General features: G+C 56.4%; 3 protein-coding genes and 1 long non-coding RNA gene across 5 annotated transcripts in view; 2 read left to right on the top strand and 2 right to left on the bottom strand.

Moving 5' to 3' along the window:
- The window catches only part of LOC148219388 (uncharacterized), a 198,893-nt gene extending 195,300 nt beyond the window's left edge, over positions 1-3,593 (bottom strand). Inside the window, exon 1 of the mRNA XM_088157664.1 lies at positions 3,189-3,593. Coding sequence (XP_088013790.1) covers positions 3,189-3,527 — 339 coding nt within the window. The 5' untranslated portion in view covers positions 3,528-3,593. The remainder of the gene's footprint in view (positions 1-3,188) is intronic.
- A 490-nt stretch (positions 3,594-4,083) lies between these two features.
- On the top strand, positions 4,084-12,993 carry ACTMAP (actin maturation protease). Of its 2 annotated transcripts, none has more exons than XM_088157628.1 (6): positions 4,084-4,326; positions 5,245-5,313; positions 6,454-6,581; positions 7,874-8,003; positions 8,716-8,786; positions 12,413-12,993. In XM_088157628.1, exons 1-6 carry the CDS (start codon positions 4,133-4,135, stop codon positions 12,658-12,660), a joined length of 840 nt encoding a protein of 279 aa, XP_088013754.1. In that variant the 5' UTR covers positions 4,084-4,132; the 3' UTR covers positions 12,661-12,993. The 2 variants fall into 2 exon arrangements, with proteins under 2 accessions (XP_088013754.1, XP_088013753.1); XM_088157627.1 differs by lacking the exon at positions 12,413-12,993 and adding an exon at positions 9,656-10,612 and having other exon boundaries at positions 4,118-4,326.
- On the bottom strand, positions 12,806-24,451 carry LOC148219385 (uncharacterized). The gene is made up of 2 exons (XR_015799802.1): positions 24,398-24,451; positions 12,806-13,119 (listed from the first exon to the last, which is right to left on the bottom strand). It is a non-coding gene; the product is annotated as an uncharacterized LOC148219385 (long non-coding RNA).
- On the top strand, positions 13,855-22,578 carry LOC148219386 (uncharacterized). The gene is given in 7 exon segments (XM_088157656.1): positions 13,855-13,867; positions 14,055-14,919; positions 17,921-17,930; positions 19,892-20,018; positions 20,205-21,151; positions 21,154-21,302; positions 21,304-22,578. Coding segments are annotated over 7 exon segments (2,199 nt in total). The 3' UTR covers positions 21,392-22,578.
- Positions 24,452-25,597: the final 1,146 nt, after the last annotated feature.

Genomic DNA, 25,597 nt, shown 5'->3' with positions numbered 1-25,597 from the left:
CCGCCGCTCCCGCGCGCTCCCCACCTGGCCCCGGCACAGCTCGCAGGGCCCGGCCCGGGAAGCCCAACCCCCACCGCGGGGGGACCCGCATCCCCCCGGGCCCCGCCGGGGCTCTGCCGGCACCCACCGGGACCCCCAAAAACACCTCCCGGGGACCCCCCGATGTCCCCCCGAGGGCCATCTGTGCCTCTGCAGCCCTGCAACATCCAAACAACGCCCCCAAATAAACCACAAACCCAGGGACATCCCCCGGGATATTTGGGGCGAGCTCCCCCTCCCCGGACTCCTGCGGGATGGGGGGCGATGGTCCCGGGGGGGCTGCGAGTTCAGGGAGCTCCGGGGCCGCGCGCTTGGTTCGCTCCTTCTCTGCTCCTGCTTCCTGCTGCCGCTCCGCCTCTTCCTCCCTCCCTCCTCCTCCTCTCCCGTTCCGAGCCCCGAACTGGGAGGGGATGGGGCAAGGAAAGGGCGGGAACTGTGAGGGGAAAGGGGCGGGGCCAAGGAAAGGGCGGGAACTGTGAGGGGAAAGGGGCGGGGCCAAGGGGCCGCGCGGTTCTCAAAGGTTCTGGTTTGGCCTAAAATCAGCCAGAAAGCACCTGAAATGCAGCCTAAACCCACCAGGTATGGCATAAATCAGCTAAAGGGGCCTCAAATCCACACAAAGGGTTCTAAAATTATCGAAATGAGCCTTGCATTGTCTAACAGGGCCTACAATCCAAACCTAATCTTCCCAGGTTGGTATAAAATCACCTAAATGGACCTGAAATATTTGGGACCAAGACCAAGACCGGCACTAGAACTGGCACCAGCTCTAAGAATGAGACCGAAATCAGAATGGAGACCGAGATCAAGATTAAGAACAGAACTGACACCAGAACTGAGACCAGCACCCCTCCAGAACTGGAACTAGGACTGGCACCAAGACTGAGACCAAGACCGAGACTGAAACTGGTCCTGGAACTGGCACTGGGACCAAGACTGAGACCACCACCAACACTGGGACTGACACCAGGAGCGCTCCAGGACTGCTCTGGGACCAGCACCAGCCGGGACTGAGACTGAGAGCAGCACCAGAACCAGCACCGAGACTGGCACCACTGTGGGACGGGACCTGAGTCTGGGATTGGCACTGGGAGCACTCCAGGACCAACACCAGCACCGCTACCAGCACTGGACCGGAACTGCTCCGAGACTGAGACCAAGACCAGTGCTAGAACTGACACCAGCCCCTAGAATGAGACCTAAAGCAGAATGGAGGGCAAGACCAAGACTGGGAATGGAACCAACACCAGAACTGAGTCCAGCGGCACTGCAGAACTGGAAATAATACTGGGACTAAGACTGAGACCAGTCCTAGAACTGGCACTGGGACCAAAACTGAGACCAACACTGCCACTGGAATCAGCACCAGGAGCGCTCCAGGACTGCTCTGCGACTGCCACTGGCACTGGGAGAACTCCGGGACTGAGACTGAGAGCAGCACCAGAACCAGCACCAAGACTGGCACCGGTACCAGAATGGAGACTGGGACTGGCACTGGGAGCACTCCGGGACCAACAATGGCACCAGTACCAACACTGAGACCAGAACCACTTCGAGACTGAGACCGAGACCAAACCTGTGACCAAGACTGAGACTGAAACCAGAACCAGCACTGGCACCAGGACTGGCACCGCTGTAGGACCAAGACTGAGACCCAGACCAGCACCGGGACAGAGACCGACACCGGCAGCGCTCTGGGATCTCCGCGTTCACTCCGGGGAGTTTTGGCTGCGCCCCCCCACGGGACTGGGCAGGACTGGGAGGGACCCCTGGGTGGGGCAGGACAGCCTCGGTTCCCATCGTTCTGGTGCAGCCATCCCGGTCCATATGGTCCCAGTCCATGTGATCCCAGTCTGTACAATGCCAGTCCATGTGATCCCAGCCCCCATGATCCCAGTCTGCATGGTCCTGCATGGCTCACACTGCCAGGGTCTGGAATTCCAATTCCCAGTCAAGCAAAGATGTTCCTCACTCTACTGGTTTTGGTTCATGAATTTGAGATTTCCCAGCCAACACACCCATTTATTTCACATCTTTATCATCCCGACCCTGTTCCCCTTCCCTTTCCCAATCCCATTCCTGTTCCCAATCCCAATCTCATTTCCGTTCCCATTCCTGTTCCTGATCCCATTCACCTTCCTATTCCTAATCCTGTTCTCATTCACATTCACTTTCCCATTCCTGATCCCTTTCCCAGTCATCTTCCCTTTCCCATTCCCAAACCTGATCCCATTCCCAATCCTAATCCTGTTCCCATTCCTGATCCCCTTCCTGATCATGTTCCCATTCACAATCCTGTTCCTGTTCCCCTTTTCAATTCCATTCCCATTCCCAATCCTGTTCCTTTTCCTGATCCCCTTCCCGATCCCATTCCCAATCCCAATCTCGTTCCCATTCCTGATCCCATTGCCAGTCCCATTCCCAATCCTAATCCCAATCCCATTCCTGTTCCCAATCTCATTCCCATTCTGAGTCCTGCTCCCATTCCCAAATCCCGTTCCTGTTCTCCTTCTCATTCCCATTCCTGATCTCGTTCCCCTTCCTGATCCTGTTCCCAGTCCCATTCCTGATCCCATTCCCAATCCCAATCCAGTTCCCCTTCCCATTCCTGATCCCATTCCCATTCCCTTTCCCAATCCCTACCTTGTTCCCAATCCCGTTCCCGACCCCGCCACTGTTTCCAGGGAATTGTTTTGATCTCAACCTCCACCCCAAACCCTGGGGTGTCAAACCCCCCCAAATCCCAAATCCCGGCATCAAAACCCCCAATTCCCAAATCCTGGGGTGTCAAAAAACCCCCTGATCCCCAAATCCTGAGGTGTAAAACACCCCTGACCCCAAATTTTAGGATCAAACCCCCCCAGATCCCAAACTTTGGCATCAAACCCCCCCAATCCCCAAACTCTTGAGTTGGAAATATTTGAGGTGTCCAATCCCTCGATTCCAAAATTTGGGGTTAAAACCCCCGGATCCCCAAATTCTGGGGTCAAAAACCCCCAAATTCCAAACCCTGAGGTGTCAAACCCTCCAAAATCCCACATTTTAGGGTCAAACCTTCCCCATCCCCAAACTTTGGGGTCAAACCCCCCCCCAGACCCCAAAATCCCCCCAAAAAACACTGGGGACAGACCCCCCCAGCCCCCCCTCACCATCCTTCTTGATCTTCTCGTTGAGGTTGTTGATGTAGATGGTGTGGTTGGGGCAGGGCTCCTGCACCGCCATGGCCGCGACCTCTGTGGGGACAGGGACCCTCTGTGGGGACGGGGGGAATAGGGACAGGGACCCTCTGTGGGGACAGGGAGGATGAGGGGGGGTTTAGGGGGAGCTGGGACCCCTCTCTGGGGACAGGGGGCGTTTAGGGGGGGATTTAGTGAGCCTGGGATCCCTTCACCCCCTGGGACCCCCTCTCTATGTGCCCCTGACCACCAAATCCACCCCAGACCCCCTAAACTCTCCCAGTCACCCTCAATTCCCCTCAGACCCCCCATTTCCCCCCATTCCCACCTCAGATATCCCCATTTCCGCCACAGTCTCCCCAAACGCACCTCAGATCCGTCAGTTCCACTCAGACCTCCCCCAGATTTCCCCATTTTCCCCCGGCCCCACCTTAGCTCTCCCCAAAGCCTCCCCACACGCACCTCAGACCCCTCAATTCCCCTCAGATTCCCCCCAAACTCCCTCATTTTCCCCATTCCCCCTCCTCAGCCGCCCCAAACGCACCTGAGACCCCTCAATTCCTCTCAAACTCCTCAATTCCCTTCAGATTCTCCCCTAAATTCCCCAAATTCCCCCATTTCCCCACCTCAGTGCCCTCCTCCGTTCTCCCCTCACCCTCTCCCGCCGCCGCCTCCGCCGCGTGGGAGGGCCCGTCCCAGCCAATAGCAGCGCGCCTCTCCCCGAACCAACCAATCAGAGTGCGGCTCTCCTCATGAACGCCCGCCTCCCACTGGCCCCTCCCAGCCAATAGCAGCGCGCCTCTCCCCCAGCCAACCAATCAGAGCACAGTTTCCCTCAGCAATGCCCGCCTCCCCCGCGCCGCTCCAGCCAATCAGAGCCCAGGCGGGAGTGGCGCCCTCTGACCCCGGGGCCGGGCATGGAGCGGGCGCCCCCTCCCCCCCCGCCCGCGCCCCCTCCCCCCCCGCCCCCCGGGACCCCCGGGACCGCCCCCGGGACCCCCGGGACCCCCCCCGGGCTCGGGCGGGTCCTGCGGGAGGCGCTGCAGAGAGCGGGGGAGGCGCTGGGAGAAGACGGAGGGATCCGCGAGCTGCTGAGGCGGCGCAGGGACAGGTGGGGGAGGGGCGGGGTCATGGGGGCGGGGCGGGGCGGGGTTGGGGGGGTGGGGGGGCTCCTAAGAGGCGTTTTGGGGGGGTCTAGGGGCTCCTGGGTGGGGTCTGGAGGGGGTCTGGGGGATTTTGGGGGGTCTAGGGGCTCCTGGGTGGGGTCTGGAGGGGGTCTGGGGGTTTTGGGGGGGGTCTGGGGAGTCCTGGAGGGGGTCTGGGGGGCTTTGAGGGGGTCTAAGGGGTCCTGGGTGGGGTACGGAGGGGGTCTGGGGGATTCTGGGGGGGGGTCTAAGGGGTCCTGGGTGGGGTCTGGAGGGGCTCTGGGGGGTTTTGGGGGGGTCTTGGGGGTCCTGGGTGGGGTCTGGAGAGGGTCTGGGAAGGATCTGGGGGGTCCTGGATGGGGTCCTGGGGAGGTTTTGAGAGGGGTCGAGGGGGTCTGGGGGGGTTTTGGGAGGGGTCCTGGGGGTCTGGGAGTCCTAAAAGGGGTCTTGGGGAGACTGGGGGTCCTAAGAGGGATTTTGGGGGGCTTGGGGGTTCTGGGGAGGTTTTGGGAGGGGTCTTAGGGGAGTTCTTGGGCATTGTGGGAGGGGTCCTGGGAGGGTCTTGGGGGGGTCTGGGGTGAGTTCCCAGAGGGTTTGGGGAGGGGTCTGGGGGGGTCTTGGGGAGTCTGGGAGACTCTGGGGGGATCCCGGGTTGGGTTTGGGGAGGGGTCTGGGGGGTCTTTGGGGACATTCTGGGCTGGGCCCGATTGGAGTCTGGGGGTCTCAGGGGGTCCTGGGGGGGTCGCAGGGGAGATTTGGGGTTCCTGGGGTGGTCCCAGCCCCACCCTGAAAGGGGTCTGGGGGGTTTCGGGGAGAGGGAGCACAGCAGGGGGTTCCCCCCTCATTTTTTGGGAGGGTATCCCATGGTGCCCCCTCCCCAAAAGCTTCCAGGGTCCCCTGAAGTGGCTCCTGTTCCACAGGCCGGTGCCCCCCCTGATCCAGGACGGGCCCCAGTGAGTCTGGGGGCGGTTTGGGGGGGTTCCTCGGGAATGGGAAAGGGCTCAGAGACACCAAAATTGGTTTAAAAACACCCTAAAATTCCAATAAAAACCCACAAAATCCCAACTAAATCGTACAAAATCCCAATTAAACCTCCCAAAAATGCCTGAAAATCCCCCAAACCCAATAAAGTCCCCCAAAAATTCCCTCAAAATCCAAAAATCCCCCCAAAATCCCCCTAAACCCAGAAAAGTCCCTCAAAAATTCCCTGAAATCCCCAAAACCTCCCAAAAATTTCCCCAAGAGTTCCCTGAAAACCCTGGAATCTTGCCCAAAATCCCTCCAAAATGCCTCCAAACCCAATAAAGTCCCCCAGAAATTCCCTGAAAACACCAAAATCTCCCCAAAATTCCCCCAAGAATTCCCCGAAATTGCCCAAATCCCAAAAATCCCAGGAATTCCCTCAAAACCCAAAAATCTCCCCCCAAATCCCCCCAGGAATTCCGTGAAAACCTCAAAATTCCCCGAATCCCCCCAGATCACCCCAAATCTCCCCAAAATCCCCCCATAATTCCCCGAAAAACCAAAAATCTCCTCAAAATCTTCCCCCTAAATCCCCCCAAATCCCGTGAAATCCCCAAAAATTCCCCGAAATCCTCAAAACCTCAGCGAAATACTCCCCCTAAATGCCCCCAAATACCCCCAGGAATTCCCTCAAAACCCCAAAATCCCCCCCAAATCCCCCCAAGATTCCCCAGATCCCCCCGAATCCCCCCCAAATCCTCCCATATTTCCTTGAAGAACCCCAAATCTCCTCAAAATCTTCCCCCTAAATCCCCCAAATACCCCCAGGAATTCTCTCAAAACCCCGAAATCCCCCCCAAAATCCCCCCAAAATTCCCAAAATCCCCCAAATCTCCCCCAAATCCCTCAAAAATCCCCCCAAAATTCCCAAAATCCCCCCAGATCCCCCCGAATCCCCCCAAAATCCTCCCATAATTCCTTGAAAAACCCAAAATCTCCCCGAAATTCCCCCCTAAATGCCCCCAAATACCCCCAGGAATCCCCACAAAACCCCAAAATCCCCCCAGAATTCCCCAAATCCCCCCAAAATCCCCCCAGAATTCCCCAAATCCCCCCAAATCTCCCCCCAGGTGCGGGCTGGTGGCTCTGTCCATGGCCGGGGCTCTGCTGGGACCCCCCCGGCCCCAATTGGGTCTGGGGGCTCTGCTGGACACGGCCCGGGCCAGGGGCTACACCCGGCACGGGGAGATGTTCTCAGGTGGGGAGGGGTCCTGGGGGGATTTGGAGGAGGATTTGGGAGGGGTTTTGGGAGAATTTTGGGGGGGTTGGGTGTGTCTTGAGAGTTTTGGGGGGGGTTGGCGGATTTTGGCGGGGGGTAGGGTGTCTAGGGGTTATTTGGGGAGTTTTAGGGGAGGTTTTGGGGGGGGATTTGAGGTGTTTTGGGTCTGGGGGTCTCTGCTGGACCCAGCACGGACCAGGGGAGATGTACTCAGGTGGGGAGGGGTATGAGGGGGAGATTTGGGGGGAATTTTGGGGGGTTTTATGGGATTTCTGGGGTGTCCTGGGGGCATTTTGGGGGATTTGGGTCTGGGGTCTCTGCTGGACCCAGCCCTGAGCAGGGGAGATGTTCTCATTTAGAGAGGGGTTTGGGGAGCGGGTTTTGGGGGGGTTGGGAGAATTTCGGGGAGCTTTGAGGGGGATTTGGGGGGGTCCTGGGGGATTTGGGGTTGTCTGGAGGGATTTGGGGGTCTCTGGGGGGGTCTGAGGGTGTCCTGGGGGTCTTGGGGATCACTGAGAAATTCTGAGGGGGTCACTGGGGGGATTTTGGGGATTTGGGGGGATTTTGGGGTCCTGGGGGGGGGGGGGCATTGGGAGAATTTGGGGGAGTTTTGGGGGGATTTTTTGGTGTCTGGGGAGGATTTGGGGAATTTGGGGGGTCCTGGGGTCATTTGGGATGTTCAGGGGGATTTGGGGTCACTTTTGGGGTGACTGTGGGGTCATTGTGGGGTCACTGTGTCCCAGAAGTTTATGGGATGGTTTTGGGGTGGTTTTGGGGGTTTTTGGGGTTATTTTGGGGTCACATTTAGGATTTTTTCCCCCCAGATGGCCGCCCTGGCCCAGGAGCTGTCACTGGGGTCACTGTGGGGTCACTGTGGGGATCCCAGTCTCTTGGGGGTTTTTCAGGGTGGTTTTTGGGGTTATTTTGGGGTCACTTTTGGGGTTTTTCCCCCCCAGCTGCCCAGATGGTCACCCTGGCCCATGAACTGTCACTGGGGTCACTGTGGGGTCACTGTGTCTCAGGGGCTTATGGGATGGTTTTGGGGTGGTTTTGGGGGTTTTGAGGGTTATTTTGGGGTCACTTTTGGGGTTTTTCCCCCCCAGCTGCCCAGATGGCCGCCCTGGCCCATGAACTGTCACTGGGGTCACTGTGAGGTCACTGTGGGGTCGTTATGGGGTCACTGTGTCTCAGGGGTTTATGGGGTGGCTTTGGGGTGGTTTTGGGGGGTTTTGGGGTTGTTTTAGGGTCACTTTTGGGGTTTTTCCCCCCAGCTGCCCAGATGGCCGCCCTGGCCCAGGAACTCTTTCCCTGCCGGGCTGAGCTGCTCCAGGGGGGGCTGGGGGGGCCCAACAGGGGCCGGGTCCTGCGGCACCTCCTGGGGGGGAGACCCCTGCTGGTCCCGTATCCTTTGGGGTTATTTGGGGTCAGGATTTGGGGTTGTTTTGGGTTCAGGGGAGACCCCTGCTGGTCCTGTATCCTGCGGGTTTATTTGGGGTTATTTGGGTTATTTGGGGTCAGGATTTGGGGTCAGGGTTTGGGGTTATTAGGGATTTGGGGAGACCCCTGCTGGTCCCATATCCTTTGGGTTATTTGGGGTTTGGGGTCAGGGTTTGGGGTTTGGGGTCAGGATTTGGGGCTTGGGATTATTTGGGGTTATTTGGGATTAGGGTTTGGGGTCTAGGGCAGGCCCTTCTGGTCCCGTATCCTTTGGGGTTATTGGGGTTATTTGGGGTCATTTGGAGTTTGGGGTCAGGATTTGGGGTTATTTGGGGTCAGGATTTGGGGTTATTTGGGGTTATTAGGGATTTGGGAAGACCCCTTTTGATCCCGTATCCTTTGGGTTTATTTGGGGTCAGGGTTTGGGGTCAGGATTTGGGGTCTGGGGGCTCCATTTGGGGTTTGGGTCTCACTTTGGGCTTTGAGGTCTGCATTTGGGGTCTGGGGTCTCCATTTGGGATCTGGGGTCTCCATTTGGGATCTGGGGTCTCCATTTGGGGTCTGGGGGCTCCATTTGGGATCTGGGGTCTCCATTTGGGGTCTGGAGGCTCCATTTGGGGTTTTGGGGTCGGGATTTGTGGTTTTGGGTCTGGGGTTCTTGCCCTTGACCCCCCAGCTATGACGAGGACAGCAACCACGCCCCGTGCTGCCGCCGGGGGCACAAAGCTCACTGGGCCCTGCTCAACGGTGAGGGGGTCCCCAAAACACCCCAGAAATATCCCCCCAAACATCCCAAAAACATCCCAAAAACACCCCAAAAATACCCCAAAAACACCTCAGGGGCACAGAGCTCACTGGGCCCTGCTCAACGGTGAGGGGGTCCCCAAAACACCCCAAAAATACCCCAAAACACCCCAAAAACATCCCAAAAACACCCCAAAAATACCCCAAAAACACCTCAGGGGCACAGAGCTCACTGGGCCCTGCTCAACGGTGAGGGGGTCCCCAAAACACCCCAAAAATACCCAAAAAATATCCCCCAAAAATATCCCCCAAAACACCCCAAAAACATCCCAAAAACACCTCAGGGGCACAAAGCTCACTGGGCCCTGCTCAGCGGTGAGGGGGTCCAAAAATAGGCCAAAAATACCCCAAAATACTCCAAAAATACCCCAAAAATATCCCCCAAAATACCCAAAATTACCCCAAAAAACCCCCAAAACCACCCAGACCCCCCCTAAATACCCCTGACCCCCCCAAAACCTCCCAAAATCCCCCCAAAACACCTCGGAGTCCCAAGGCTCACTGGACCCTGCTCAACGGTGAGGGGGTCCCCAAAATCCTCCAGACACCCCCAAAATCCTCCCAAAACTTCCTGAACCCCCCAACCCCCCCCCCCGACCCCCCCAAATCCACCCGAAACTTCTCCAGCCCCCCAAAATCCCAAATCCCCCCCTAAATCCCCCCCGAAACATCTCCAGCCCCCCAAACCCCAAATCCTCCCTAAATCCCCCCAAAACATCTCCAGCCCCCCCAAATTGGGGGTTTAGGTACCCAGTGACCCGGGGGGGGGGGGGGGTCCCTGAGCCCCCGTGAACCCCAAATTTCCCCTCCAGGGGTGATCGTGGCCGTGCCCCCCCAGGAGCCGCTGGGACCCCAATTCCGGCAGGACCCCGAGATCCCCAACGTCTTCCACGCCCATTTTGGGGAGGGGTCCCAGTTTGCGGAGGGGTCTCTATTTGGGGAGGGGTCCCTGTTTGGGGAAGGATCCCATTTTGGGGAGGGGTCTCGGTTTGGGAGTCCCGAGGGGGTGCAGGAAGGGTCTGGGGGCACTCATGGAGCTGGGGAGGGGTACCGGATTGGGGAGGGGCCCCCATTTGAGGAGGGGTCCCATTTTGGGGAGGTGTCTCTGACCGAGAAGGGGTCCCAGACCCAGGAGGGCTCCTCCCATTTCGAGTCGGGGTCCCGATCTCAGGAGGGGTCCCAGCCCGATTCAGTCCCGGATTTGGGGCGGGGGTCCCGATTTGGGGAGGGGTCTCAGCCCGATTCAGTCCCGGATTTGGGGCGGGGGCCCCAGCCCGAGGATGGGGCCCATTTTGGGGAGGGGTCTCTCTCTGAGGAGTGCTCCCAGCCCGATTCTCTCCCGGATTTGGGTCGGGGATCCCGATTTGGGTCGGGGGTCCTGGTGCTGGCCCTGCAGGGGAAGAGCCCCCGGCCGCAGCTCTGGGCTCTGGGCGAGCTCGGGGCCAGCAATGGCCAACTGGGCGAGCTGAGCCCGCGCCGCTGGGGAGGGGGCTTCGTGCTGCCCCCCGGCGGCCTGGGGGAGGGGCTGCTGGGCCGGGCCGTGCTGCTGCACCCCCTGCGGACCCCTCCTCAATAAACCTCCCCGCAGACCCCTCCCCAATAAAAACCCCATGGGTTTGGGGGCATTTTGCGGTTTTTGGGGGCTTTTTTGGGGATTTTTGGGGGGATTTGGGCGTGTGTCTTTGCGATGGCCGTGCTGCTGAACCCCCTGCAGACCCCTCCCCAATAAACCCCCCCCCCCCGGAGATCCCTCCCCAATAAAACCCCGCTGGATTTTGGGGGGATTTTGTTGTTTTGAGGGTTTTTTTGTGGTTTTGGGTGTTTTTTTGTGGTTTTTTGGTGAATTTTGGGGGTATGTGGGCTGGTTTTGGGGGGAAAATTGGGGAGATTTTGGGGGGGCTGGGAGGGTTTTGGGGGTTTCAGTAGGGTTTGGGGGAGCTGGGAGGGATTTGGGGGGGGGGGTTGGAGCGGTCCCGGGGGGGTTTTATGGGGGTTCTGGGGGAGTTTTGGATGATTTGGGGGGATCCAGGCTCCCCCATTTTGGGGAGGGGTCCCGGCGGTTTCCTCCGGATCCGCCAGGGGGCGCTGTCCGGCTCCCGCGTGGGCGTGGCCTGTGCTGGGTGCTCGTTTCTGATTGGCTCCCGACTGGAGGGGGCGGGGCCTTCAAACCCGGAAGCGGCGCAAGGGCACGCGGGGAGCGCGGGAGCGGAGCGGGGCGGGACCCCCCGTGACCCCAAAAAACCCCCCAAAATCCCCCTGGAACCCCCTAAACCACCCCGAGACCCCCCCCCGAGCCCTCCCCGAGACCAGCCCAAAATATCCCCAAAAACCCCTCCCGAGAACCCCTCCAAAATCCCCCCCGTGACCCCCTAAAATCCCCCCAAAAAGCCTCCTGACCTTTCTCGAGCCCCCCCCCCAATTCCCATTCCCTCCAATTTCTCCCCAATTCCAGGCCCCCCTAAATCTTGACCATCCCCAATTCCCTATCCCCCCAAATCCTGACCCCCCCCATTCCCGATCCCCCCAATTCCCCCAAATTCCTGACCTCCCCAATTTCACCCCCCCAATTCCCGACCCCCCAATTCCTGACCCACCCAATTCCCAATCCCCCCAATTCCTGATCCCGCAATTCCTGACCCCACAATTCTCGACCCCCCAAATTCCTGACCTCCCAATTCCCCCCCAATTCCTGACACCCCTCAATTCCTGACCCCCAATTCCAGCCCCCGCCAATTCCTGACCCCCCAAATCCTGACCCCTGAAATTCCTGACGCCCGAAATTCCTGACCCCCCAATTCCCGATCCCCCAGTCTCACCCCCCCAATTTCGGCCCCCCCAATCCCAAATTTCCCCTCCCCCACTCCCGATGCTGTTCCAGGCTCTCTCCCGGGGGTCTCTCTGGGGCTTTCACTGCTCGGGAGGGGCCCTGGGGGGGGGCTCGGCCCTGAACCCCCCCAAAAACAGGCCAGGACCACCCCCAGAGTCGGGACCACCCCCCAAAAACGGACTGGGACCCCCCCCCGGGACCAGATCAGTGATTTGGTGAGGGGTCCCGGTTCTTTTTTGGGGGTCCTGGTGTTTGGGAGGGTGCCGGTATTTTTTGGGGGGGTCCCGGCTCTATTTGGGGGACCCTGGATTTGGGGAGGCTCCCGGTGTTTGGGGGATCCCGTTAGTATTTTGGGGGCCCAGTATTTTTGGGGGGTGTCCCGTTATTTTTTAGGGGTCCCGGTATTTTTGGGGGGGTCCCGGTATTCTTTTCGGGGTTCCAGCTCTATTTTGGGGCCCCAGATTTGGGGGGCTCCCGGTGTTTGGGGGATCCCGTTAGTTAGTAGGGGCTGGATAGAGCAACAAACAAATCCGATGAAGGCTCAGGGGTGGAGCAAAGAGGGAAGGACCAGTGGGGTACAAGCAATTTGCCTGGGGCAGGGAGGCAGGTCAGGAGGGATTTTTCTGCCCATGATAAGGGTGCTTAGTGCCTGAGGGCATTCCCTCCAGGGAAGGGTGCCTTGCTGTTTCTTAGTTGGCTCTATCCAGCCCCTACTTTCCCTATATAAACCCTGCTCCCTCAGACCTTCCTGAGCTGTTTTCGTCCCGGGTACCCTTTGTGGCAGAAGCTCAAGATACTTCTCTGTGGAACAGCGCACGAGGCTCCTGTCCTCTCCAGCGTCGCTCAAAGCAGATTGACAGGAGAGCTGAAATCACCTCGCCTGGAAGCGCGGACGTGCCCCTGCCAGGACGTCCTTTTCAGGACGCTTCTCTGGAAGGTCGTGGAACTCCCACCAGCGCTCTGCCACGACACGGATGTGCCAGTGGGTGACAAGATGGGAGTTGTGCTTGAAGCCCTTCCTGCAGTCGGGGCAGCGGAAGGGCCTCTCCTCCGTGTGAATCCGCTGCTGCAGGAGAAGATTGGAGCAGAATCGTTAAAAAAACGGTATAATCACAGACAAAGACCTTCTAACTAATTAAAGTTAGAAAGTGGTGTGTTTATTCACAGGTGGGTGGCACGGGAGTCACCTCCAAAAGGCGTGACCGCACCGAACAAGGTTCTTTGCCATCTATTTCTTCCCCAAGATCTTACATACAATACCTCTGCATAACCCCAGCACCTCCCATCCCCACCCCATATTAAAATGAGCCCATTAGTCCTTCACGTGTGCGCAGTCCTTCTCTTGAATTGGGTCGGTGGTCTCGAAATGGGTCAGTGGTCTCGAAGGACGAAGTCAGGAGAGTCTTCATCAGGTCTTGGTGACCCTCTGGCATGAACCAAGGCCCCGTGCTTCATGATTAACAATTTACTTATTTTACATTCTTCTCTATGTAAATTTATGATAGCAGATAATTCTACCAATTCACTCTTACCTAAGCATCTAGTAATTATAAACCTATCATTTACCTACCTAACTCAGATCTTGGTCATGAAAACTACTTCTACCCTCAGCAAAAACCTTAACTTTTTGAAACCATGATTCACGGTGGCAGCTGCCGACAGAGGCAGCATGAAGGAGCAGAGCCCTGTGTCCCCCAGGACCCCAAAGTGGGGAGCCCAGAGAGGGGGGAGCGCCGGGATTTTGGAACCCTCAACAGCCTGGAGAGGGGCAGGGGGGAGTCCCTGGACCCCCTGCACCCCAAAGCAGAGAATAAGGGGAGAAGGGACCCCAAAAACACCCAGCATCCCTAAATGGGGAGAGGGAAGAGGGGGGAGCTTTTTGGATTCCTGGGACTCCCAGCAGCCTGGGGAGGGCGGGGACCGAGTAGATGGGGGACCCCCAATACAAGCGTGACCCCCAGCAGCTGGGACTGGGGGGAACCCCAAACACCAAAGGGGAGGGACCATTCCCAGGAACTCCTGGGAGGCATTTTCAGGGCTGAATATTGGTGTTTGGGAGGTTTTATGGACCCGAGATGCTCGGGGACTTGTAGAGATGGAGTTGGGCAGGAGGAACCCGCAACACAACGCGCTCATCCCTTGTTTTTCCCCAAACCAGGATTTCCATTCCCAACCCTTGGCCCGATGGAGGGAGGCTGTGAGGAAAAGGAAGATGCCCCAGGAGCCCCAGGCAGGTGAGGAGGAAGTCAGTGCCCCTTTCCCCCTCTGTCCTGCTCCATCTCCCAGCCCAGCACGGCCCCCGGCTCCAGGACAACCCCGCTGCTGACGCCGTCCTGCCGGGGACGCGCTGGGGGCATCTCCTTCCCCTTCCCTCTGGCACGGAGGCAAATCCCATCCTCTGCTTGTCCTTCCTGCCCCAGACAAGGAGCTGAGCACGGAGAGCAGGGAGGACAAATCCCCGCGGCAGAACCTCGTGGAAGAGGCCGTTTGGAGCGGTTCCACGGCACAGGAATGCAACGGGGAGGAAAAGCCGCGGAGATCCCGCACGAGGAGGGGCTGCAAACGCAGATGGCGGGGATCTGAGGAGGAAAGCCCCAGCCTGGGCCGGGGGAACGGCCAGAGATGGAGCCAGAGCTCGGAGCTGGTGGTCCATGAGCAGCTTCGTGATGGGGAGAAGTCCCACAAGTGCTCAGAGTGTGGGATGAGCTTCAGGTGGAGGAACAAACTGATCTCCCACCAGAGGATCCACACTGGGGAATGACCCTACAAGTGTGGAGAGTGTGGGAAGGGATTCACACCCAGCTCAGACCTGCTCCGGCACCAGAGGGTCCACACTGGGGAGAGGCCCTATGAGTGTTCTGAGTGTGGGAAGAGGTTTCCCAGCAGCTCCAAACACGTCCTGCACCAGCGGATTCACATGGATGAGAGGCCCTTCCGCTGCCCCGACTGTGGGAAGGGCTTCAGGCAAAACGCCCATCTTGTCAGGCACCAGCTCATCCACACTGGGGAAAAGCCTCACAAGTGTGAGGAATGTGGGAAGAGCTTCAGTCGCAGCTCCAACCTGATCCGCCACCAGAACATCCACACTGGAAAAAGGCAATACAAGTGTGGGGATTGTGGGAAGGGCTTCAGGCAGCGTTCCAGCCTGATCAGACACCAAAAGATCCACACTGGGGGGAGGCCCTACGAGTGTCCTCAGTGTGGGAAGAACTTCTCCCAGAGCTCAGCTTTGAACAGACACCAACAGAGGCAGCATTAATGCAATCCCTGTAAATCCCCCTAGTGCAAGAAAAACTTTGTGTGCTGCTCCAACTCCATCCCCCACTGCAGAACTCACGTTGGGCAGAGCCCTGGTGACCCACATTCCCTGGGATCCACGTTGAGAAGACACCTGGCTGGTTATCCTTTTGTTTTGCCCTTCATTTTTGTCTCTTCTCCATCTGTTTCCACTCTAAAAGCCAAGAGGGATCAATCTGTCACCTCTAAACTTCTCAAATCCCACCGAAAACACCTCAGTTTTAAACCAAAAGGGCTCAATCCCACCTCCAAGTGCCTTGTTCCCTCCTCAAAACAACTCAATCCCACGGGAACCTTACTGGATTCCACAGCCACCAGGGTGAGAAGGGGTTGGAAGGAGACTGGGAGAAGTGGGATCCAAATTGGGAGCACTGGGATTGGGATTGTGTTGGTCTGGTTGCCAAGCAATGTATTTGATAGAAAACAGGTTTTAGAATTCCTGATTTCTGTCCCATTCACTTTCCTGTTCTGTTTTCAGTGGCACCTTCTCACCTGATTGTGTTTGTGTCCTCCTTTCTCTCCTGTCTCTCTCTGCCTGCTCTGTTTCTGTCTCAGGGTCTCCCTTGACCCAGGGCAGCTCCCACCAAAGACCCTCCCCTGATTTAATTCCCCGTGCAGGAGCTCCAACAGCCATGGGTGAAGTTAGGAAGGCTGGCAGTGAAATGTCCCTGTAAGATCTTGCTGCACTTGGCTTTTGGCCCTTCTGAAGAGCTTTGCCTTCAAGGGCAGGAACATCTTTTCCTGGCTGGGAACTGGAATTCCAGACCCTGGCAGTGTGAGCCATGCAGGATCATCCAGACTGGGATCATGGGGGTGGGATGACATGGACTGGGATCCGCCAGACTGGGACTGCACAGACTGGGACCAGATGGATCAGGGCCATCCAGCCTGGGATTGTACAGACTGGGATCACATGGACTGGGATTGTACAGACTGGGATCACATGGACTGGGATTGTACAGACTGGGATCACATGGACTGGCATTGTACAGACTGGGATCACATGGACCGGGACCATATGGACCGGGATGGCTGCACCAGAACGATGGGAACCGAGGCTGTCCTGCCCCACCCAGGGGTCCCTCCCAGTCCTGCCCAGTCCCGTGCGGGGGCGCAGCCAAAACTCCCCGGAGTGAACACGGAGATCCCGGAGCGCTGCCGGTGTCGGTCTCTGTCCCGGTGCTGGTCTAGGTCTCAGTCTTGGAGCAGTCCTGGAGCACTCCTGGTGCTGATTCTGGTCCCAGTCTGAATCTCAATCTCAGAGCGGTGCTGGTCTTTGTGTCATTCTCAGTCCTACAGCGGTCCCAGTCTCGGTGCCAGTGCTGTTTCTGGTTTCAGTCTCAGTCTCGGTCTAAATTTTGGTCTTTGTCTAATTCTCAGTTTCAGCCTTGGAGTGGTTCCAGTCCCAGTCCTGGTACTGGTGCTGTTGTTGGTCCCAGAGTGCTCCCAGTGCCAATCTCAATCTCAGATCATATCCCACAGTGGTGCGAGTCTCGGTTCTGATGTCGGTGCCAGTCTCAGTGTGGGTTAATGCGCCACTCTCAGTCTCAGTCCTGGAGTTCTCCCGGTGCCGGTGCTGGTTCCAGTCCCAGAGCAGTCCTGGAGCTCTCCCTATGCCGGTCCCAGTTTCGGTGTTTATTGATGATCGAGAGAGAGACAGGGACTGCTGACTCGTGAGCAGAATCCAAATTTATTGTGAGCTGCATTTGCTTATACACCATTTTTAGCAAGGCACTAATTTTTTACAACATTCATTGGGTTAAACAACACCCAGACTGACTTTACATTTCTACTTATTTAGTCCAGTCTTCTTTCCTGTCGCCACTCTTGATCCAATATTCTTGGACTCTTCAAAGCTCTGTTTGCTCTTACCAAGACATCTCGGTTATCAACCTGCAAATGCCAATTAAATCCACAGTGCTCTCTGTCTCAGCTTCCACAGTGCTGCTCTCAGGCTGGGTCCTATAGCGGTGCCAGTCTCGGTGTTGGTGCCGGTTCCGTTTTCAGTCTCACTCTCAATGTCGGTCTTGGTCTCAGTCTTGGAGCGGTTCCGGTCCCAGTGTTGGTCTTTCTGCCAGTGTTGGTCCTGGAATTCTCTGAGTGCCAATCTCAGTCTCAGTCCCAGAATTCTCTCGGTGCAAATCTCAGTCTCGGTTCTGTTGCCAGTGCCAGTCTCGGTGCTGGTCCCAGTCCCAGAGCAGTCCTGGAGCTCTCCTGGTGTCAGTCCCAGTGTTGGTGGTGGTCTCAGTCTTGGTCCCAGTGCCAGTTCCAGGACCGGTTTCAGTCTCGGTGCCAGTCCTGGTTCCAGTTCTGGAGCACTGCTGGTCTCAGTTCTGGTGTCGGTTCTATTCCCAATCTTGGTCTCAGCCTTCATGCTGATTTTGGTCTCATTTTTGGTGTTGGTGCCAGTTGTGGTTCCGGCCTCAGACTCAGTCTCAAAGATTTTAGGCCCATTTTGGTGGGTTTGTACCAAATTGGGCAGGTTTAGGCTTGATTTTACCCCCCTGTTGAACAATGCTGGGCCTATTTGGAGGTTTTTAAACGCCTTTGTGCAGATTTGCAGCCCCTTTGGCTGATTTTAGGCCAATCCTGGTAGAGTTTGGCTGCCTTTGAGGCCCCTGGACCACTCCCGGTGCTGGTCCCAGTGTTGGTGTTGGTCTCAGTCTTGGTCCCAGTGCCAGTTGTGGGGCCAGTTTTGTTCTCACTTCTGGTGTTGGTTCACTTCCCTGTCTTGGTTTCAGTCTGCATTCTCATTTCAGTCTCATTCTTGGTTCTGGTGCTTGATCCGATATCGCTGTGGGTCTCGGTCCCAAAGATTTTAGGCCCGTTTGTGTGATTCTACACCAAAATGAGTTTTAGGCTGGATTTTAGTCCCTTTTTAGACAATGTTAGTCTCACTTGGATGATTTTAGACCATTTTGTGTGTATTTCAGACTCTCCTGGCTGATTTTAGGCCATACCTGGTGGGTTTAGGCTGCATTTGAGGCACCTTTTGGCGATTTGAGACCAAACCAGAGACTTTTAGGACAGCGTGGCCCTTTGGCCCCGCCCCTCCCCCTCACAGTTCCCGCCCTTTCTTTGGCCCCGCCCCTTTCCCCTCACAGTTCCCGCCCTTTCCTTAACCCCGCCCCTTTCCCCTCACAGTTCCCGCCCTTTCCTTGACCCCGCCCCTTTCCCCTCACAGTTCCCGCCCTTTCCTTGCCCCATCCCCTCCCAGTTCGGGGCTTGGAACGGGAGAGGAGGAGGAGGGAGGGAGGAAGAGGCGGAGCGGCAGCAGGAAGCAGGAGCAGAGAAGGAGCAAATCAAGCGCGCGACCCCGGAGCTCCCTGAACTCGCAGCCCCCCCGGGACCATCGCCCCCCATCCCGCAGGTGCCCGGGGAGGAGGAGCTCGCCCCAAATATCCCGGGGGATGTCCCTGGGCTTGGGGTTTTTTGGGGGGGGATGTTTGGATGTTGCAGGGCTGCAGAGGCGCAGATGGCCCTCGGGTGGACATCGGGGGGTCCCCGGGAGGTGTTTTTGGGGGTCCCGGTGGGTGCCGGCAGAGCCCCGGCGGGGCCCGGGGGGATGCGGGTCCCCCCGCGGTGGGGGTTGGGCTTCCCGGGCCGGGCCCTGCGAGCTGTGCCGGGGCCAGGTGGGGAGCGGCGGGATCGGCGGGGGGACACCGGTTTGGGGGAGCCCCGGGAGAGCCGCGGCTTCCCTAAGCGGGAGCCCAGAAACAGGAGAGCCCCAGAAGGGCAAAGCGGGGAGCCCGAGAGGGGGGGACGCCTGGGATTGCCGGGACCCCGGCGGGGGGTGCTGGGGCTGGAGGGGCGGCATGGCCGGGAAAGGGGTTCGGGGGTGCGGGAGCCGGGAGTGGCTGCTCCCAGTATGAGCCCAGTTGCTCCCCCCGTGTGGTTCCAGTTTCCTCGGCACTCCCAGGATTGGCTCAGTCACTCCCAGGCATTCCTGATTATGATAGAATTTGCCCCCAGCACGGCCCCAGTTGCTCCCAGTCCCTCCTAATTTCCACCAGTGTGTTCCCAGTTCTCCCAGTTGCCCCTAGCACAGTCCCTGCCACTCCCATTTTTATCCCAGTATGAGTCCATTATGATGCCAGTCTCTGCCAGTAGGGCCCCAGTCACTCACACTTCCCCCAGTTGCCCCAGCATGATGCGAGTTTTTTCCCCAGCACATTCTCAGTCGCTCCCAGTTAGGTCCCATTCACCAGCCCTATGGTTTCAGACATTCCCAGTATATCCCACTTGCCCTGAGCTATCTTGTAGTCCTTCCCAGACACTCCTAGTTACCTCAGTGTGCTTCACTTGCCCCAAGTTTGAGCCCAGTTGCTCCTAGAATGGTCCCAGTTCCTCTCAGCGTGCTTTGTGTATTTTTTTGCGGCCGGGGGGGATGTTTGGAGAATGCAGAGCTTTAAATCTGACCAGAAAATGCCCCTTGTTGGGACATTGGGGGGTCCTGGTGGTGTCTGCCGGAAGAGGCACCCTGGAGGAGCAGAGCCCTGTGTCCCCCAGGACCCCAAAGTGGGGAGCCCAGAGAGGGGGGAGTGCTGCTATTTTGGGACCCTCAACAGCCTGGAGAGGGGCGGGGGGACTCCTTGGAACCCCTGCACCCCAAAGCAGAGAATAAGGGGAGAAGGGACCACAAAAACCCCCAGCATCCCTAAATGGGGAGAGGGAAGAGGGGGGAGCTTTTTGGATTCCTGGGACTCCCAGCAGCCCGGGGAGGGCGGGAACCGAGTAGATGGGGGACCCCCAATACAAGCGTGACCCCCAGCAGCTGGGACAGGGGGGAACCCCCAAACACCAAAGGGGAGGGACCATTCCCAGGAACTCCTGGGAGGCATTTTCAGGGCTGAATGTTGGTGTTTGGGAGGTTTTTATGGACCCCAGATGCCCGGGGACTTCTAGAGATGGACTTGGACAGTAGAAACCTGCAACACAACGCGCTCATCCCTTGTTTTTCCCCAAACCAGGATTTCCATTCCCAACCCTTGGCCCGATGGAGGAAGAGGAGGCTGCGAGGAAAAGGAAGATGCCCCAGGAGCCCCAGGCAGGTGAGGAGGAAGTCAGTGCCCCTTTCCCCCTCTGTCCTGCTCCATCTCCCAGCCCAGCACGGCCCCCGGCTCCAGGACAACCCCGCTGCTGACGCCGTCCTGCCGGGGACGCGCTGGGGGCATCTCCTTCCCCTTCCCTCTGGCACGGAGGCAAATCCCATCCTCTGCTTGTCCTTCCTGCCCCAGACAAGGAGCTGAGCACGGAGAGCAGGGAGGACAAATCCCCGCGGCAGAACCTCGTGGAAGAGGCCGTTTGGAGCGGTTCCACGGCACAGGAATGCAACGGGGAGGAAAAGCCGTGGAGATCCCGCACGAGGAGGGGCTGCAAACGCAGATGGCGGGGATCTGAGGAGGAAAGCCCCAGCCTGGGCCGGGGGAACGGCCAGAGATGGAGCCAGAGCTCGGAGCTGGTGGTCCATGAGCAGATTGGTGATGGGGAGAAGCCCCACAAGTGCTCAGAGTGTGGGATGAGCTTCAGATATATGTCTAAGCTGATCTACCACCAAAGGATCCACACTGGGGAACGACCCTACGAGTGTGGGGAGTGTGGGAAGGGATTCAGAGTCAGCTCACAACTGATCCGGCACCAGATGACCCACACGCAGGAAGGACCCTACAAATGTGGGGAGTGTGGGAGGAGCTTCAGCCAGAAATGCCACCTGATCTGCCACCAGAGGACTCATACTGGGGAGCGGCCATACGAGTGTGATAAATGCGGGAAGAACTTTAATCTCATCTCTACTCTCCTTCAGCACCAGAGGACCCACACAGAGGAGAGGCCCTTCCGCTGCCCTGACTGCGGGAAGGCGTTCAGGAGAAACGCCCATCTTGTCAGGCACCAGCGCATCCACACCGGGGAGAGGCCCCACGAATGTGAGGAGTGTGGGATGAGCTTCAGTCGGAGCTCCTGCCTGAATCGACACCAGAGAACTCACACTGGGGAAAGACCCCACGAGTGTGAGGAGTGTGGGATGAGTTTTAGCCGTGGTTCCCACCTGATCCGCCACCAGAGGACCCACTCCGTGGAACAGCCCAACAAGTGTGGGGAGTGTGGGAAGAGCTTCAGCCGGAGCTCTCAACTGATCCGCCACCAGGAGAGCCACACTGGAAATGTGGAGGAGATTCACACTGAAAACGGCCCTATGAGTGGGAGGAATGTGGAAAGTGCTCCAGGAAGCATTCCAACCTGATTTGCCACAAAAGTTTCCACACTGGGGAGAGGCCCTATGAGTGTCCTGAGTGTGGGAAGAGGTTTCACTCCAGCTCCAATCTCCTCCTGCCCCAGCACACACACAGAGCAGAGGCCCTTCCGCTGCCTTGACTGCAGGAAGGGCTTCAGGCAAAACTCCAACCTCATAATCCAGTCGAGGTAAAGGCCTGTCTTGGGGTAAATTTTGGATGCTTGTATCCCCAATCATGTATTCTGTTGGTGTTGAATATTGAGTTCTGCAGCTTTAAGACTGGTTCTAGGAGTGAAGAGGGAGGTGCAGAGTTTGTTATCAGACTGCAGTTGCTCCCTCACATTCTTCGCAATGACTGTGTTGTCTGCAGTGGGCAGCAGCACAGAGCTCTCCTTTGCTCTTGGTTAGTTTTTCTGCCTAGCTGAGGCAGAGAAGCTCTCTGGACTGTGGTTTTTTCCTTTCTATTGCTCTAAACTGTTCTTCTCTGGACTGAAAACCCAGAGGAGCACTGGGAGCTCACATCTGTGGCACACCAGGCCTGGCCTGGGCCGTGGCATTTCCCAGCGCCAGAGGGACTGAGAACAGACTGAGTGAGCCAGGCTGCAATCCACCAAAGAGACTCTTCTGTATTTGTCATCTCTTCGGAGCAGCGAGAGGTTTTGCAGTTTAGTATTAGTCATTTCATGCTGGGAAGTGCTTTGCCTGTTAAATAAACAGGTTTTTTTCCACTTCTCTCTGAGGAAATATTTCCCGGAACCAGCTGGAGGAGGGACTGCTTGAATCTGTTTCCTAGAGGAAACCCATTTAGAGGCTTTCTCCCAAATTTGCTCTAAACCAGAATAGGGCCCTACCAGTGTGAGGAGTGTGGGAAGAGCTTCACCCAGAGATTAGGCTTGTTCAAACACCAACAGAAGCACCAGTAAAGGAAACCCTGAGTGCCCCCAGTGCAGGAAGAGCTTCGTGCCCTGCTCCAGCTCCATCCCCCACTGCAGAGCCCTGGTGACCCACATTCCCTAGGATCCATCTTGGGAAGACACCTGGCTGGTTATCCTTTTGTTTTGGCTTTAGTTTTTCTCTCTTCTCCATCTCTTTTCACACCAAAAGCCAAAAAGGATCAATCTGTCACCTCAAAACTTCTCAAATCCCGCTGAAAGCACCTCAATTTTAATCCAAAAGAGCTCAATCCAACTGCAAAGTGGATCCTCAAAACAACTCAATCCCATGTGAACCTTACTGGTTTCCACACCCACCAGGGTGAGAAGGGGTTGGAAGGAGACTGGGAGAAGTGGGATCCAAATTGGGAGCACTGGGATCGGGATTGTGTGGGGCTGGCTGGCTGGGATGGATTTGAAAGTAAATAAACGTTTCACAATTCCTGATTTGTGTTCCAGTTCTGTTTTCAGAGTGCCACTGTCGCAGTTGAGATGGACCCACGACACACTGAGGTTCCTGTGGCAATTACTAATTCTCAGTTCTTTTATATTCTTGATCCCCTGTGGCTTCAGTATTGCCTCCATCTCTGCAGCCATGTCCCTCCTCCTCTCCCTGCCCTCTCTCCCAAGGGTGTTTATTTCTATCTGGGTCAGCCTAAAATCATCCAATATCGCCTCAGATGCAGCCTAGATCCACCAGCTTTGGCTTAAAATCAGCCAAAGGGGCCTCAAATCCACACAAAGGGGGTTAAAATAATCCAAATGGGCCTGACATTGTCCAAAAGGGGCCTAAAATCCACCCTAAAACTGATCAGGTTTGGCCTGAAATCAGCCAAAGGCCTTAAAATCCGCTCTCTATCCTCAGAGTTTGGCCAAAAATCAGCCAAATGGGGTTAAACTCTAACCCAAGCAGTTTAAAGTTACCCAAACTGGATTAAAACCCACACAACATTGCCCCAAATCACTCTTCAACTTCACAGATGTGTGTAAAATGTACCTTGAATTGCCTGGTTTTCCCTAAAATCACCAAAATGGGCCTAAACACACCCAAACTGGCCTGAAAGACCCCCAGAGGGACACAAAATCACCCTAAAATTAGACCCCCGGGTCCCATAGGCTTCATGCCAGCTGTTCACTGTCACCCAAAATTCTCCCCCCAAATTCCCACATTTGGACCCAAAATTCCCAAATATTCCCTACAGAGATCCCAAACTTTTCATGTTTGGATCCAAATTTCTTTATAGGGAGCCCAAAAATTCCTTAGGGGAACCTCCAAAATTCCATTTGAGGACCCCAAAATTTCAAAACTTCTCAATAGGGACATAAGAAGTCCCATGTTTGGACCCAAAACTCAAAAAAAATCCCGATGGAGACCCCACAATTCTCAAAACAAGCCCAAAAAATCCCAACAGACACTCCAAAATTCCCTTTAATTACCCCAACGGTTCCTTATGAGGAGTCCAAACTTCCCAAGAGACCTCCACGTTTCCTTTAAGGACTGCAAAATTCCCAAAAATTCTCAATAGGAGCCACAGAATTCCCTACAGGAACCCCAAGAATTCTTTGGACAGAGCACAAAATTCCCAAGAATTCCCTTTAAGAAGCACAAAATTCCCCTATAGAGACCCTGAAACCCCCCTGGACCCTATAGATCCCCTATAGACCTCCCAGACCCCTTTTAGGGACACGCCAGAGCTCCCCAAATCGCCTATAGACAAACACAAATCCCATATACAGATCCCCAGTTCCCTACAGATTCCCTATAAACCTCCCAGACCCCATTTAGGGATGCCCCAGAGCTCCTCAAATCCCCTACAGACAAGCCCAAATCCCTTATACAGACCCCCAGAACCCCCCCAGCGCTGTAAAGCCACCCTGGTTCCGTATAGATCCCCTATAGACCTCCCAGTCCCCCGTTAGGGACCCCACAAATCCCCTATAGACAAACACAAATCAGCTATAGAGAACCTCAGATCCCCCAGTCCCCTACAGATCCCCTATAGACCTCCCAGACCCCCTTTAGGGAGCCCCAGAGCATCCCAAATCCCCTATAGACAAGCCCAAATCCCCTATAAAGTCCCCCAGACCCCCCCACGGCCGTAAAACCTCCACCAGTGGTCTATAGATGCCGTACAGACCTATCAACCACCCATAATGGACCCCCAGAGACCCCAAATCCTCTATTAGCAAGCCCAAATCCTCTATAGAAATCCTCAGACCTCCCCCCAGTCCCCTATAGATCCCCTATAGGTCCCACGAGCCCCACCGTAGCTCTCGGACATGCTGAAGCCGGGCAGGCAGACAGGGAGCAAAGATGGCGGCGCCCGGAAGGCACCTCCGAGTGTTCTGAGCATGCGCGAGAGGAACGCGCCCTGAGATGGGCGGGGCTTGGAGGGGAAAGGGGCGTGGTGAACACAGGGGTTTGGTCGGAAAGAAAGGGGCGGGGCTAAATATAGACGGGGCTGTGACTAGAAAGGGGCGGGGCCAAGAAAAGGGCGGGAACTGTGGGGGGAAAGGGGCGGGGCCAAAGCCACACATGGTCCGAAAAGGCCTGGTTTGACCTAAAATCACCCAGAAAAGGGCCTCAAATCCAGCTTAAATTCATCAGATCTAGCCTAAAATCACCCAAAGAGGCTTCAACTCCACACAAAGGGAGTCTAAAATCATACACATGGGCCTAACAGAGTTCAAAATACAACTAAAATCCAGCCTAAAACTGCCCAGTTTGGTATAAAATCACCCAAACATGCCTGAAATCATTGGGACCAAGACTGTCACAAAAAATAGCATCAGCAAAATGAATGAGACTAAAATCAGAAAGTGAAGTAAATAAGGGACCAGGAGACCTGCTCCTTTTGAAAGGCCTTTATTGAATATCAGCTCTTTTATTGAGGATCAGCTGTGGGTGGGGGGCTCGAGGGGTTGCACACGCTGCCACTGCTCCCACTGGACACCACTGAGGAGGAGGTGCAAGTCGAATGTGCTGCTCGCACTGCAGAGTCGGGGTTCAGTCCTCATCGGGGTTCCCAGGAGCTCGCTTTGGCTCATGCAGTCTAGGGGTATCATACTTTCGTGGTGCTCTCTAGGTGAAGGAAGGAAGATGGAAACTCTCCATGAGTAGCTTGATGTTCTGCCCGCATATTAATGCCCCTTTTAGATCTAGTTCTCGTGCCTGATCGTTGCTTTTAGGAATTTTGGGTGTTAATCAAACTTCTGCATTAGCACTGAGCGTCATGGGAGTCCCTCAGTTGGTTTATTAGGCGGTGTCAGTGGTTTGATGGGCAGGTGGGGAGCAGCAGAGGCCTTGCTCGACAGAAGGTAAGGGGGAAACTGGGGATACAAGAATTTCTGAGGGTGGGGGTACAACTTGGAACACAAAAGACTGAAACTGGGGAACACAGATTTAACGAGAACAGTTTAAAACAACTGGTAAGTAACAATACAACCCTCCAACAACACAACAAAC

The sequence above is a fragment of the Sturnus vulgaris genome, unplaced genomic scaffold (assembly GCF_052056855.1).
Source record: "Sturnus vulgaris isolate bStuVul1 unplaced genomic scaffold, bStuVul1.hap1 Scaffold_141, whole genome shotgun sequence".
In the NCBI taxonomy this organism is placed as follows: domain Eukaryota; kingdom Metazoa; phylum Chordata; class Aves; order Passeriformes; family Sturnidae; genus Sturnus; species Sturnus vulgaris.
This window is presented reverse-complemented; position numbering and strand designations above follow the sequence as displayed.